We start from the raw sequence: 16049 nt of genomic DNA, 5'->3' as shown, positions 1-16049 counted from the left end.
GCTGTCACTATAAAGCACAATGAAAGTTTATCATAATCTGATATAATGGTTTTCCAAATTTTGACATGTATCTAAAAGTATCAACTGTTACTAGTGTTTACGATCTGATACATTATTCTCTACTTCAGTACCCAAGTTCCTTGCTTGCAGCAAAACCATCACTAGCTACTGTGCTTATTGGCAGGACTGTTCAAAGAGCTGTAATTCCTACAGAACATTCTGGAGCTATCCAGCTCCATGGGAACACTTTTTTACAAAATTAAGCCCCTATCATTCACTTCAAGATCATCATAAACTACATCACAATAGTGATATACTGAACATTTCTGGCTGAAAACAAATAGAACAGTATTCTTCTATTCTGCATGTCCACTTTTTTACATGAAGAAATATGAAAAGAAACAAAGATTATACCTGAAGGTATCTCCAATCCTGTCCCAAAAATAAAGAAAATTCTCATCGTCTTGAACCATTAGATCTCCAGTATTAAAATAAATATCTCCCTTCTTAAATACGTCACAGAGTAATTTTTTTTCTGTGTGTCTCTTATTGCCAGCGTAACCAAAGAAGGGGTTCTTTGCATTGACCTTGGAAATGAGAAGACCAGCCTCACCTATACAGAGAAGTTGAAAGAATGTAAACCTAAGGTATCACTGCACATTTCCTCTACTTTACATTAATATTGATTTGGTACATACCATTTTACAAGACCAGGAACCAAGTCTGGCAGGGTTCAGTACATAAGACCCAATAATAAAAACTTAGCTGTTTCTATGTCTTTACAGTTCCTGTGATCATCTCTACATGCAAAGTGACCATAAAGACACTGGACAATATCACCCACCCAAATTCCCAATCTTCTGTATTTCTTCCTGATAAGTCATCAAACAGTTCTCTCCCGCAACTGTAATCTATCAATTGTGAGTTCACTAGTAGATTTTCTAACCTCTCAAAGTGCACTCTTCAAGTGAATACTATGTCCCACTCCCCACACCTTACTGAATTTCCAGGGAGGAGTCTCAACTTCATCAGCTTCCTACTAAAAAACTAGGGTTAATAAAAAGCAGGTGTTCAACTCAGGCATCAAGTTAAATGAACTCCTAACCTTTTTGGAAGCACATTCTCAACAATAAAGCTTAAGAGTTACATTACTTTGTAGCAGAGACAATAATTATAAATATGAAAATATGTAAAAACAAAAATGTGTCCAAAGGTATGCACAATTTTTAATTTAAGACTGCCTCCTCATAAAACAGCTGTGCCTTTTTTTCCGTAAATTGCTAGTGTTTAAGGTGAAAACATTTAGTTCACTGGTACTATCACTGCAGCCATGATGCTCTGGAGGTATCAGGCATGGGTAAGACAAAGTCTATAGATAGAGATAATACTTGTTATGAGACTGACTGGTATAACTGGAAAAAAACTAGACCAGATGTCTCATTAGAGCATGCTTTCCCTTCACAGGTCAGTCTGACACCACTGTAGATCATTTTCTACAAAATTTCATGTTTTGGGGACTGTATTTTCCTGAAAGTGCCCGTCTTTGATTAAGACCAATTAGAGAATCTCTTAACTCCTTTGAAAAATCTGCTTCAGCTCCCTGTTAAAGCTGTCTGCCTGACCTTTACTATGAGTTTTTCTCACTTCAGCTTCCAGGCATTAATTACAGCTGTTACCTTCCTACAGTACAACAGAGATGCTTCAGTATCTGATAAACACTTGAAAATAGGTATAATAAAGATATATCAGATATTTGATAAGTATTTTGAAGTCAGCTACAATCAAGAAAGTTCTTTTTTTAAAAAAAAAAAAAAGCTTAATCAACTCACTTAGTCAGGGACATTTAATTGCTCACCAAAAAGCATTTGCTCTAATCCACCAGTGTTTCCTGTAGATCTCTTAGGCAACCATCTCACTGTGTTAACTGCCTTTAAAAACCACAGATGTCATTATCTACATATTCAGAGATAACATCACATCATCACTTTTCAAACATTGCTCTTCTGTGAATATATACAAGGACCTCCTAAGCTCTTCAAGTGCCAGCACTAGTATATTTAATACTTTTCTGTCTTAGATCAAAAATCACATTGCTTTTGTCAGAGCTAAAAGTAATAGTTGATGTTGGCATAGTACAGTAACACAACAGCAAGGCTCCTTAAAAAAATTCTATGGAGTATTTGTATTACAATCAAAAGGCTGTTATATCCTATTAAAATACATACTTACCTTTCTTAACTTTTTCACACCAACCATGCTTATTTCTAATTGGTTCATCTTTTCGGAAATTGTACTTGATTAAATCAAATGGGAAAAAAAGCTACAAAACGGAAAAAGGGTGATCAGTTATGCATCTACACAGTGACATCTGGTGGCAGCAAATATAAACAAGGAAACCTATATTGCAGTCTTGCTCGTCTAAAAGTAGTATGTAGTTTCCTTTAGAACTGAAAATACTCTGTATGTAAACTTACACCACTTCCTGGAGGTAAGCAACAACAAAACATTTCAAAAATAGCTGGTGAAGACATAGAACTGTAATTTTGTTAATTTGCTCACAAATAAGTTACAGGAATTACACATCAGTGGAAAAGCCTACATGAGTCAGGATAATAGAAGCGTATCCGGAATTTAACTGACATTTAATGGTGGTGGCTGATATGAAAAGTGTTCTTGGGGTCTTCTGGCACCTAAAACAACTGGCAAAGCAGAGGCCTATATCTCCTTACAAAGGGAAACTTGCTTCCTGTTGGGCTTTGCTCTTGCTTAACTGGCCTCATTTCTTCTGTCAAGCTTTCTCAGGGTGGTATATGGTGGAAAGTCTTAGCACAAGCACCCACAGAAGGACACATACTCCCATGTCATTTGACATGGCTATGTAGATGTGTGCATGTTCCACAGTTATGTCAGGGCTAGTTTTGCATTTTTCTGAAGTACTGTGAACCCTTGAGTCTGACACTGCTGACCTAACTGACCTCCTAGTTATATTTTACAACTAACCTTCCTCTTCTACAAGCATCACAGAGAATGAGGCTGTGAGTAACATGAAGGAGATGGCAAGATGCTCTTATCAACACTAGAAATTGCAGTACTTTTTTTTGCCAATATACAGGGTCTGATTCTTATTTCACTTAATTTTTCAGCTGTGATATAAATCCAGATCAGACCTTTGAGAGACATTGACAGATATCATTGTCCTGATACTATATGGACCACTGTTTGTAATTATTATCCTAAGGCTTCAGTTTTCCCAGCTTGGGATTCTGATCTCCCTTTTCATAAAAGTATATCAGCAATCTATTTAACAACTAGTCAAACCAAGGATATACAATTATCTTCTCCTGGAGAAATCCTGGAAAGCAGAGAAAACAATTTTAAAAACCTATGAGTATACACCTGCACTCTTCACAATAAAGAAATACCATTTAAGGATGGTATTATGAAAGTGACTGGAAGTAAAGAGCAGGATGCTAAAACATGAACCCACTTGCTTTTCTTCAACTAATTTGGATGAAGAGTTGGATAATTATTTTATCCTAATCTGAAATGTTGCTGTAGCTATATCACATCATTTTGTTTTCAAGGAAGTTTAAATAAATAGCAACTTATATCAAACAGGAAGCACAAAATTTCAGCCTCATATGGACAAACTTGTTTCAATGTTCAGCATTGTGTTTTCCTTCTATCCTAACTCTGAAACAAAAAGATATATTTAATAGTTGATTAAAGGAAGAAGGTCATAGCGTGCAAGATCAAGTCATGATCCAAGAATTGGACACTTCTTGAATAAAGTGAAGGGTAATTTTTTTAATAACTACAGACTATAGCATTTACAGAAGTCAAGAATATGAGAGCCAAAAAATTCACCTGAATTAGAAAATAATTCTACTATTCTTGGTGAACAGAATGGGAGGTATTAATAACAAACACAAGTAATTTTTTCTTAGAGTCTTTTCTTTTGGCTGTCTAAATTTAATTGCTGTTCTTTTTCACTTTCTTTTTCATGTTGATATTTACTACTTTAATAGGTTTCATATGACAGACCAAATGCAATGACTAATATAAATAATAAGAATGAAATGGCATAAAATGAAATATTATTCTGGGTTTTTTTGTGTTTTGATTAGAACAGCAATGTGCCCTGTTCAGTTCCACTTTTATCTCTTCATTCCTTCAGAGCTCAATAGCTGTATCTTGTCAACATTTTAGTCTGTACGATGCATTATTTTAAGTTATTATAAATACTGAGAAACCTCAACTCGTTATCTGAGATAATCTAAAAACTGCTGAGACTTGTATTATATACATTGCTGCATAGACCTTTTAGTGCCTGCAACTTAATGAACTAACTATGCCTATTCCAGTTAGCTTTTTGAAATAATAGCCATGTAAATATATCATTAAAAGGAGAAAACACCACATATTGCATTAGACATGCATAATGAAACTATTCCAATATACATTCTGTGCAAACAGCTGTCTGTGCAAACTTTCTTTTTTTATTAAATATTAGAAAATGAAAGCTCCAGAGCAAAGTATTTAGTCTTGTACAGGGCTATGTTTGTTTTATCTTATTATTTAAAATTTGTTGGAAAAGAGGACCTGAGCTGTTGAAGCATTACCATATTCTTTTCACAGAGTACTGCATGCAGCATTCATCATTTTAATCTACATTTTACTCCCTAAAGCACCACTTAAATGTACCAAACGAAAAGCATCATTTATCTAGCTGAAACTTAAAATGAGTTAAACTGCAACATTACTGTCTGTTACTATGCTGCCTGGATGTTACCTAATAACAACATCCCCCTTCCCCTCCCCACCACGCTTTTTTTTTTAATTGACTGGAAACATGTGAGTTTTAATATTGTTTTGAAAATAGTGTTGAAATTCCAAAAGTTTCAACTTACAGAAAATGCTTACAGAACTTTCATCAGAGAACAAAGATCACAAGCTATTGCTTTTATTCAGTTATTTGTTTTAGCGGTGAGATACCATTGAATTCTCTAGGAGCATATATATTTATAAAACAAAGCATTACATTTACTAGATTTAGTTCCAAGCATCTTAAAAAAGTGAAATGCAAGAAAAAAAAAATTGTGGAGCATAGTATCAGAATATCTTTTAAATGTTTTAAAAATATACTTGTAATACCTTATTTATGCTGTAAAGAGTAGATGTATAGGTCATCTGCATAGTTGTGTTGGCCAAAGTAAATGAAAGCAAGAAAACAACCTTTTAAAGCTATGCTTGATACTATCTGAATCACCACACATCATAATCAAATACCTTGGTATACACTTGAAGGAGCTTAGATTATTTTAGCTCAAAACTAGTCAAAAGAGCAGAAACAACATTCATTTTAATTGGCAAATGAACTTACCAGCTTCCATTGCTTGGATTAACACATGCCAATGTTCTTCATGTGAATGCATTTTTCCAGGGTCTTAAGACTTTCTTAAATGTAACTTTGTTTACTTTTAAACTAAAAAGTATCTTTTCTGCCACTTAAGTTCTATGACTGTACGAAAAAAGTGCGTAATACTAATTCTGTGTTGTTGTGGGTAATATGTTTTATATGTTGAAATGATTTATGATTTGTTACGAGATTTAAATGTTGATTTTGATTCATACACTTTTGAGTAGGAGAGATGTAGGTTCCTGTAATAGTTGGAATATTTACATTTAAAAGAATGAAAAAATACATTTGTAAAAAAAATTTGGAATTATTTTTTTTTACAATGTCTTTTTTTTTTCGGGTGTACTTGCCGTGAGTTATTTTTAGCCCTTCTTACAAGCTTCCTTGGGTCTCATTAGTCCCACTCTCCCATTGCACGTTCACTCAGAATTTATTTCCGTGTAAGAAACAGATTTATATATAACATAGAATCATAGAATGGTTTAGTTGGAAGGGACCTTAAAGATCATCTAGTTCCAAGCCCCCTGCCATGGGCAGAGACACCTTCCACTAGACCAGGTTGCTCAAAGCCTCATCCAGCCTGGCCTTGAACACAGCCAGGGAGGGGCATCCACAGCTTCTCTGTGTTTGATAGACATGACTGAGAGTCTTACCAATTTTTCCTGTATGACATATTTATAAATATACACATAAAGTATTTCATATATAATAAAGTTAGTCATTAACTACATACATACGTATGCCAGATGTAAATACTAAACAGTAATTTAGTATATTACTATGTTAATCTATACACTATCTTCTTTGTAAAATGTTTTAAGTTTTACCAGTCAAAAAGCTGTTCAGAGCCTTCTACTTTTCTGTTCTTTGACTCAGTATGAACGTCTTTATTGCAGGACTTATTCATATGCCACAGTGATGCTTCCAAGCACAAGAACCAATCCCTCTTATATAAAGAGTATAGTGTGAAAACAAACAAGTGCAAACAAGAGCACTGCTTCTTCACACACAGGGGCTTCTTGGATGTCTGGCAACTGCTATAACATCCATCTGTTTCTTCCTATTAACTTGTGTCTTCCAAATTATTTATGAAAATAAATGGGTTATGCAGAACCTTAATATTTATCACATGTATTTGTCCCTAACCCTTGGCAGTTACTGACAGAAAAGTTACTTTGCTCAATCTGAAAGCTCAATTCGTCTTTTAAAGCTGTAACTTTGCATCAAGAAGAGTGTGGCCAGCAGGACGAGGGAGGTTCTCCTTCCCCTCTACACTACCCTGGTGAGGCCTCATCTGGAGTACTGTGTCCAGTTCTGGGCTCCCCAGTTCAAGAAGGATGAAGAGCTACTGGAGAGAGTCCAGCGGAGGGCTACAAGGATGGTGAGGGGACTGGAGCATCTCCACTACGAGGAGAGGTTGAGGGAACTGGGCTTGTTCAGCCTGAAGAAGAGAAGGCTGCGAGGGGACCTTATAAATGCCTACAAATATCTGAAGGGTGGGTGTCAGGAGGATGGGGCCAAGCTCTTTTCAGTGGTGCCCAGTGACAGGACAAGGGGTAATGGGCACAAACTGAGGCACAGGAAGTTCCGTCTGAACATGAGGAGGAACTTCTTCTCTCTGAGGGTGACGGAGCACTGGAACAGGCTGCCCAGGGAGGTTGTGGAGTCTCCTTCTCTGGAGATATTCAAGACCCGCCTGGACAAGGTCCTGTGCAGCCTGCTGTAGGTGACCCTGCTTCGGCGGGGGGGTTGGACTAGATGACCCACAGAGGTCCCTTCCAACCCCTACTATTCTGTGATTCTGTGATTCTGTGATTCTGTAACTTCTCTTTGCATTTCACCTTTATAAACTATGTCATTGCCATTACCTACAACAGAAATGCCTTCCTCTTTCTTTTAATTTTCCATGCTAAAAATACTATACTTTGAACCTACCTGCTATTATTCTGACTATACTCTCATTATCTTATGTATGGGTTTTTTACTACATTTACTTCATTCCAACTGTGCAATTATGCCAGCAGAAATAGAGTAGGTTTCTTCCTTCTCCCTTACTGTATCCCATGTGAACACACAAGCCTCTTTTCCCCTTTACTGTATCACACATATGAACACACAAGCCTTTTTTCCCCTTTCTCAGCTCTTTTTCTTTCCTTTCCTGGTTTAAGAAATAGGTGTTTAGGATATCCCTAGTGAGTATTTCTAAGAGTATCTCCTTAATGTGTGAAGAGAATAATGTTTCAGAAGCTGTTGTAGCATTTCTTTGAAGAAACAAAAAAGATTAGGAATTGCATAGCTGGGCCTTGTCTGTGCCATTCTCTGCTTTCCAGCAGGAGACAGTCTCCCTTTCCAACCTCAGATCATTCATGGGTCAGCAAATCAGAACTAAAGCTGCTCTCTTCTACATACTGCTAGATGTCCAGCAGATGTCATTCAGACTGAAGTAAACCAAACACAACAGCTACACTTCAGAATGCATTGTTTAATAATCTGTAACCTGTAAAATGTATTTAAAAAACCTCACAACAAATGCCTGAAATAAGTAAAATATGAACTTGTCTATGGCATTAAAACACATAGGTAGTTTGTGTTACAATACTCACAGATTGCAGAGGAACCAAAAACATATATAAAAGGTCCCCAAACTTCATATTTGTTTAGATATGTACTTTTAAAAAAAAATCACTAAAAAGTATGTCTCTATTTTGAACATTCCTTCTCTCTCTCAACCTCTTCTAGACTTTTCTGAAGCTGCACTACATATATGCCCTTGTTCTTGTCAACATGACTCTGCTTCAGCATATTAGCGAGGTAGTTGCTCCTGCAAAAAAGTTTCATGAAACAGACTGAAGGAACTGTCATCCAGAGGAACTGCACTGATGACAGAAGCAGAGCCCCAGTAGGTAACAGACTGCAGAGCTGTTAATCTGACACTTGTAGCTATCATAATATTGTTAATATGCCATGTTGTTCCACTGACACAAATTCTTTCAGAGAGAGAGACCCTGTATGTTGCACAATCATAAATGCTCTGGATCAAATCATACTACTTACAAAAAAGCTCCTGATGGAGCTTTGGAGCAGTCTCTGAAATTTCCTTGATTTTGAACATATTTGGGGCGGTTTTATTTCCACTTAAAATGGGTCATATAATTCACCCATTGACCTGGTTGAACACTCCATGCCCATGTAACCAAGGCGAGGTAGTTTGTCTCTGCACTGAATCTCATTTTCAGTGGCAACCTTCATTCTTCCCTCAAACTCTAGAGTCATAGAATGCCACATGTATACACATCGGGGGAAGGCTTGGGAGCCAACACACCTCAGGCCCCGTGGAGAATGGTAGTAGGTAAATATTGAGCCTGCTCACAAATAATGTGCCTTAACTACTTTCCTTATGACAGAAACTATGGAAATAACTGAGGACTTACTGTAGCTTTATTTCTAGGGAAAAGAGAGTATTGAAAAAGACAGAATAAAACTGATTTCAAGCCAAGGCAAATGGAATGAATGGCTTTTTCCGATTCATTAAAGACCTTATAATCTTTCCATATTCATACGGAATAAGCAAGAGGACAATCCATAATTATCTTAGCAGACTATACTGATGCTTCCATAGACTGTAACAGTTCCAACTTGGAACAGATTATAAATTCTAGAAAAGATGTCTAGTGAGATGAAGTATTCAGTTACAACTGCATTTAATTTTTAATTGCCAATTGCATGAGCTATTTTTTCTCCTAATCTGCAGTGACTAACTCAAATCATAAGTCAAATCATTAAAGAGGAAAAAGTAGCATGTTTCATGTGCAAAAAACCCACAAAATACTAATTTGCCTTTTGGAAACACAAACAGTATGTTATTAACATATGAAGTGCCACTATTAACACAGGCAACCCCCCACACTACTTCATTAAAAATACAGATAATTAAGTCAATAAATTGGTAATTTCAAGTCTAATACTTTATCTGCTGTAACCTTTACATGCTATTTCCAAAAGGCTAATGACTTACGACAAAACTGTGCCCAAAATTCTGAAATACTGAAAACAAGTTTATTCAGGTTTGGAACAAATGTAAAATTTCGTAAGATTAAAGAAAAAAAAGGTTTAAAATAATTAAAAATAGAAAAGTCTGAATCAAAAATTAGCACCAGCTCTAAGGTTCTCAGTTCACCTACTACTCCCTGAATTCCAGATTCCTGATTTGTGGTAGTGGAACTGTACCCTTCTAGAGACATCCATCAGCACCAGATGTCCACCATGCATGCTAGAGAGCATCAGTCATGTAGAACAGAGAATCAGAAGAGTCTGTCTGCTTAAATTACTGAGCTCTCAAAAGTTTCTGAAAAACACACAAGCTCTTATGGTGTTTTTGTGAGTGTTTCCAGGTTCCTTCCTTCAGTCTGGGTTCCTACTCCAGAAGTGAATAATTCCTCTGGTCCCGAGTTGTAAAGTAGTCTGCAGTGATTGTTATGTGGTGATGCTGTATTGAATTTGTGGACCCTGGAACATATGCTGCCTAGAAACTTTTTTGCATGTCATCAGAAGATACCTCTGATGTATTTCCAAACAACATTTTTACATCATTCTCCGAAAAAAAGTTTTGCCAGGACATTTACTATCAGTTCTCCTCAGATGCATAAATGCCACTTTGGTCAGCAGGATTTGTCTACATGGCTAGCTATCTCAGCATAGATAGGTATCTCAGTTAATTTACAAATTCTAGGCAATGCATGTAGTCCTATTTATATCAAGAAGACTAAAAAATGGCATAAATAACAGCATGATGTTACATACCTAGTCCCCTTGCTAGAAAGCCTTGGTAAATAATATTTCATATTATTAGCTAAAGCTTGGGACACATGTTGCTACTGAATTCTCAAATTATTTAAGAGATGGTATTAACAGGACCCAAAGAGAAAAATCTAACTCTGCGTTTCAAGCCAAAATAAATTCTTCTTCATTTACACGGAAAGATGAAGGAAAAGCCACCATGTGTGATATAAATCATACATATTCCTCTTCCCCAAGACATACCAAACATCCATTGTCAAAGCTGATGAAATACAAGCGGTGAAAAAAATGTATGTTTTCTTCTACTTTTAGTAACTTAGAACAAACCAAATAAATGCAGCAGACCTAGTAGGTAAACGGGCATAGAATTTTTAAATTCATATCCTTGGCAAGTACTCTCTGTTGCTATTACTCAACAGTGATTACATATGTATTTCATTATCTTTGAAATTTCTGAATAATTACACAGACTAGATGTAGAGTAGTTCAAATGAGTTACTTATATTTAATTGCACCTAGGTATAAAATATTTCTTAAAGTTGTATCTGCCTATAGGTTACTTTATTTTAATTACCATTTATTCGTATCTATGCCAAATACTTACATAGTAATATGCAATACAAATATACTCTTTGAAAACAGCCCTAAATATAATCTGTAGAACACTAAGAACAGGACACTTCTATGTTCATTTCACAGACGATGAGTTCTTAGGCATTAAAATAAATTCAGCTTCCTCTTTTGTCCTTTAATACAGTAGAGATTTGAAATGATATTCTGAACCTACTTGAAACTGTCAGAAGAGAGGCAAGGCCTTTTTGACTTTTGTGAACTTCAAGAAAAATCTAAGTACTACGGCTGAAAGTATACCTGGGTTGGGTCCTAAGCAGTGTCTGCCATATTTTGGCACTAAAGATTCTACAGAGAGTCAATTAAACTTGCAATAACAAAGTTAGAAAATTTACCTTGGACTTATGACTGCAGCCCCATGTCGTGTGGTCAAACTGAGAAACACATTTACCTTCAGCACTCCCTTTTACAAAGTACAGTGTAAATAAATAGTCACCTTATAAAAGAAATTGGTGCGTCCAACAGATCCAATTTTTCCTGTGTGGTTCATGAAACAAATGTTTGCTTCAGTAGCTCCATAAAACTCACAGATCTTAACAGCACCAAATCTGTCTAAAAATTCTCTCCATACATCATTTCTTAATCCATTTCCAACTGCTAGTCGGACTTTGTGATTTTTTTCTCCTTCCTTCTGTTAAAAAAAAGAAAAAATTTAAAATGTAATATACTGATAACTGCATTTGATTGTTGCATATATTGCACAGAAAATGTACCTTCTTGCAACACATCAAGTATAAACAACACAGAAAAACAACAATTAAGAAGTTAAAGAAAGTTGGTATAGCTCGCCTACAGGTACAATGTAGCAAACTGCAATGCCAAACCTATTATCTTGTTGAAATATTTCCTGAATAATGGCTACATTAATTTACATAAATGCTTCCATATTTTAAAAGGTGTATCATCTCAGTCTGTTTGCACTCAAAGAAATTAGAAATCTGGGATGAACAGAGAAACACAGGAATTATTTCTGTCAAGGCATTAAAGTCAACAGAGATGAACAGTTACTTTCCTGTGCCTTCAGAACCATTATAAGAAACAATCAGATTTCACACACTTCTGATATCTGTTCCTTCCCACACGTTATGTATGAGTCATTTTCTGTATTTCTTTCAATATTAAGACTTGCCATGTTTTGTTCAATGTTACTTGGAACACACTATTTCTTGGTGATCTTGAGTCTTTACTGTCGTCAACTCTCACATTTTATTACAAGAAATACAATAGTATGTGTTCATCCAGTTCAGTGAGACTCTTTAATTTTATGAATACATTCTTCCCAAACCTTGTGATTGCATGAAGCACCTTTAGAATACATTCAGATTTAAGTCAAAGTATCAGAAGCCAAAAGATATAAAGTGTTGTTTTAATTTTTTTTAATTTCATCTATTTTAAAATCAGACTCCCTTTTTAATCATTGCAAGTGGCAATACAGAACAGCCTGGAAGTGAGACAGCACAAAATAAATATCGGTACTGTTTGTTACCAGATACCTTTAGAACTGTATAGCACTCTGGAACCACAACACTGTCTGTGTATACCTCTACATATGCACTTATACAAATGTATACAAACACCTCTCTATATACATATGCACATATACACACATATTCACACTCTTTATAGACATGTGTGGATACACACATACACAGCCACATACATATATGAAAGAAAGCAGATAGTCCCTATCTTCTCTTCTTCTATCCTAGTTTTCTTTTCCCCTCCCAACCCTAATCCAGTATGAATTAGGTATGTCTTTATAGTGAAAATCCATTTTAGCACCTTTAACCTGGCATAAAAGCACAGCAAATTCTTTCTGCGAAGAGATCTGGTCAGCAGACAGAAACAGGAATCTTTAAATATTTTGGATGTTAGAAAGGGTGAAGCTTCTACTAAGTACATAGACAGAAGTGTTCCTCAGAGGCTTATAACTTGGCCAAATTCAATTTTTCATGAGGATCCTGAATTCTCACTTCTGTAATGAAAACTGCAAGCACAGTGAAATTTTACGTTCCTCCTCTAAATCACAAAGGCCAACCAAGTTTTTTGTTCCTTCTTCAAAACCAGTAACTCATAGAAAGATAAAAAAATCCTTTATTGGGCTTCAGAGTCCTTCTTCTGGAAATTAAGTCCTCTTGCTGGAATAATTCAGCAAGGAAACACTAGATGCAGATAATTCTTGGCAGATTACAGTCTTGAGGCAGTATCCTGCTATTTTACCTCAAAACTACGTCACTCACCAGCCTCCCTTGGTCACTAACTGTTCTGTTTTTACAACAAGCCAACTCATCCCTTTTCCCTTCTCCTCTCCTGCCTCACTTTAGATGCAAGTGTCATTTCTAAACACACAAGCACATACTTCACTGACTTCACACTAAATCATTATTACCAAGTGCTGCATTCCTTAGTACAATGAAACTGACCACGGACATAACCTGGAACAAAGTGCCTACAAATTGCCCGTAGATGTAACTTTTGGAGTGGTTTGTTTTCTCATCTTCAGATGCAATATTACAAAGCAACAGTGTAGATGTTCATATATCTGAAATAATAAGGTCTGTTAGGTTACACATTCAAAATCATTATACCGTCAACAAACAACCAAAGTATTCCTTTTTTTAAGAGAAAGTGTTTCAGTGCTACTTTGAACTTTGTCAGGAAAGCTTTTAACTCTTTTTTTTTTTTTTTCCCAGAAAATTGTCCACCATCTTTAGAATATTCCATTCAGCTCAACTTAAAACTTTCCCAAGTGGGTTATTTTCCTTACAGCTTCATTGCTAAACTAATGTGCCAGTAGCTGAGCTGCAGTTACCCCTTGCTGACACCACTGAATTCTTAAAATCTACTGCCTCTACTAAGATACGAAAATTAGCTCGAGAGATTCTTTCACAGAAATCCTTTGTTCCACAATGAACACAAGAGACAAATATGTGCGTATATACACACACAAACATTAAATGGGTCATTAATCAGGCTAGGAACATTCAAAATCTCTAGAGACCAAGTTAATAAGGAGGTGAGTTTGCTTTTATTATCTATACTCTAAGAAAAATAAAAGCATTGATGGCTGTTTGCTGAAAAGACACAAACTAGCATGAACTAGAAAACAATGGCCTACATGGATTATGATTTTTTTCCACAAGGGAAAATACTACAGCATTTATAAGTGCAGTTACGTCACTACCTTCAATTCCTCATGTTATTTTGGCTGCTTTATATAACTACAGCACAAAGTTGTTTCTGTAGTGGAAAAGACACAGAGTAAACCTGACAGGTCAGCATTCTACTGTGCTTGCAATGTTAACACCTGTCAACAATACAATGAATAACTATCTCACTTTAGGAAGTATTTTTTTAAGACATTCAGCCCTTTTGCAAAAATACAAAGAAGGTATACGATGTCATCAAGAAATGATTGCAGAAAGCAAATTTTCTTAAAAGAAAGGGCAATAATTCACTTCTTCACAACTAAGGGAAATTTTCTGTTAGACAGCATTGCCACAACTGCCATATTTGTGATTTAGTCAGTTCCATCACAGTTGTTCCTATCTGTTGATACAAGACTCCCTGAAGAGTACTGCAGGACTTTCTGGGGAAAAGGCATGAAAGCTGTCATGTATTTAGCAGTCTTTCAGCAGTAAGAATGGAAACTATATATAACTTAATCCCCCAGCAGGTTTAGTAAGTATGAAGAGAATTATGAGGGAAACTTTAAACAGTAATAATTCACATTAGTTTTACATATGAGTAAAATCATGTAGCTTTTTTTACATATTTTTACCTAAATTTTGTATAACTAATATATGACATTAATTCATGTAAATCTTTACACATAATTAACTTTCAGTGGAAAGTGAACCACAGTAAGTAATATGGAGTTAGCCATTTTAACATCTTTTTCATGACCTGATCTATATATTCATCATCTTTATTATTATCCAGATCACTGCCAGAGTCCAACTCTCAGGCAGGCATGTCGGTATCCATGGGCACTGTGGCCAAAAACTTCTTCAGTAGATAAAATGCAATACATATGAGGAGGGAAGGAAAAGAGATGATAATTCCAACAAATCCTAGAAACATGGCTGAGTGATGCACACTTAGGGTGTCCTAATGTACGAAAATCAAAATAAATTAAATATGCACCAACTTCGGCTTTAAAAAGACCATGGCATCAAATAGTCATGCTTGGAATTTCTGCCATATTGAGACAGCATTTCATCAACTAGCTTCCCTTTGGTACAGTAGTTAGAATTATAGTAGTAGGAGGAATTCCAGGGAGTCACCTAGTACACATCTATTCTGGGAGATCAGCTCTGCTATCCTTGCACCATTCTTGATACCTGAACAAGCTATGTCATGTCCGCCAGTTACCGCGCAACAGTTGGTATGTAGCAATGGTCTGCATGTCTATTCTTAGGCTGCTGCAACAGCATAGTGTCTACTGCATAGTGAACTTCCTTCACTAAAAGCTATATTTCCTCACAATATCTCTTACGAAGGACTTTGTGCCTTGCCCTGGTCAACTATCACAAGTTCAAATAATGTGTGCCCTGTGATAATTTGCTCATGCTTTGTGTTTCTGAATGTGATTAACAGTTCTCTACAGATAATTAGGAAGACAGATTTTAGAATAACACAATGTTAGAACATCTCTCCAAGGTTTTTAAAAATGTGCATTTATTTATTTTTCTGCACTGTGATTTTTTTTCTTGCCGAGTGATTCTGAAATCAAATGGAAATTCAGTGTTCATCCACTTATTTCTAACGGCAAACGTGAAGCATTTTTTCCATGCCTTTTTGAAGCACTAATAAGCAAGAAGCATTCTTACCTGTCATCTGGACTTGTCTTTAGTTCATTCTGCTAAGATCTTTGAACCGTATACCAAATATCTGCGTACATCATAAATCAGTTTCTGACACACTATTGCTCCATTTTGAGTGCTTGTTTTATTTGTATAGTAATTAATTGACAAGTCAAGATCTGCCTTATTACATTAAATACCACATACCTGGGATTTTTCATCTGCCAGCCTTTCCTCCGTAAGTGTTCTTTGTAAACTATGTGGACTATCTACGTGACTAAGTTGTTGATAAAAGAAGCCTTTTAAAGTGTAATCAACAATATATTAATTGGTGCAGTAAGGCTTCATAACTGCAGCTGTGTAAAATTGTACTTAGTGGTTGCTTTAAAAAATACAAA

The 16049-nt window shown here is 35.8% G+C and overlaps 1 protein-coding gene across 1 annotated transcript in view; it reads right to left on the bottom strand.

Annotated features, from left to right (window-relative positions):
* Nucleotides 1-16049, bottom strand: part of LOC104339356 (long-chain fatty acid transport protein 6) — a 40771-nt gene that overhangs the window by 5230 nt on the left and 19492 nt on the right. Inside the window, exons 5-7 of the mRNA XM_075410562.1 lie at nt 11283-11477; nt 2230-2320; nt 415-613 (exon numbers count right to left, since the gene is read on the bottom strand). Of these exons, the coding sequence (XP_075266677.1) occupies nt 415-613; nt 2230-2320; nt 11283-11477 (485 nt within the window). The remainder of the gene's footprint in view (nt 1-414; nt 614-2229; nt 2321-11282; nt 11478-16049) is intronic.

This window comes from Opisthocomus hoazin, chromosome Z (genome assembly GCF_030867145.1).
Source record: "Opisthocomus hoazin isolate bOpiHoa1 chromosome Z, bOpiHoa1.hap1, whole genome shotgun sequence".
Taxonomy (NCBI): domain Eukaryota; kingdom Metazoa; phylum Chordata; class Aves; order Opisthocomiformes; family Opisthocomidae; genus Opisthocomus; species Opisthocomus hoazin.
Note: the sequence above shows the minus strand (reverse complement) of the source record. Positions and strands in the feature narration are given on the sequence as shown.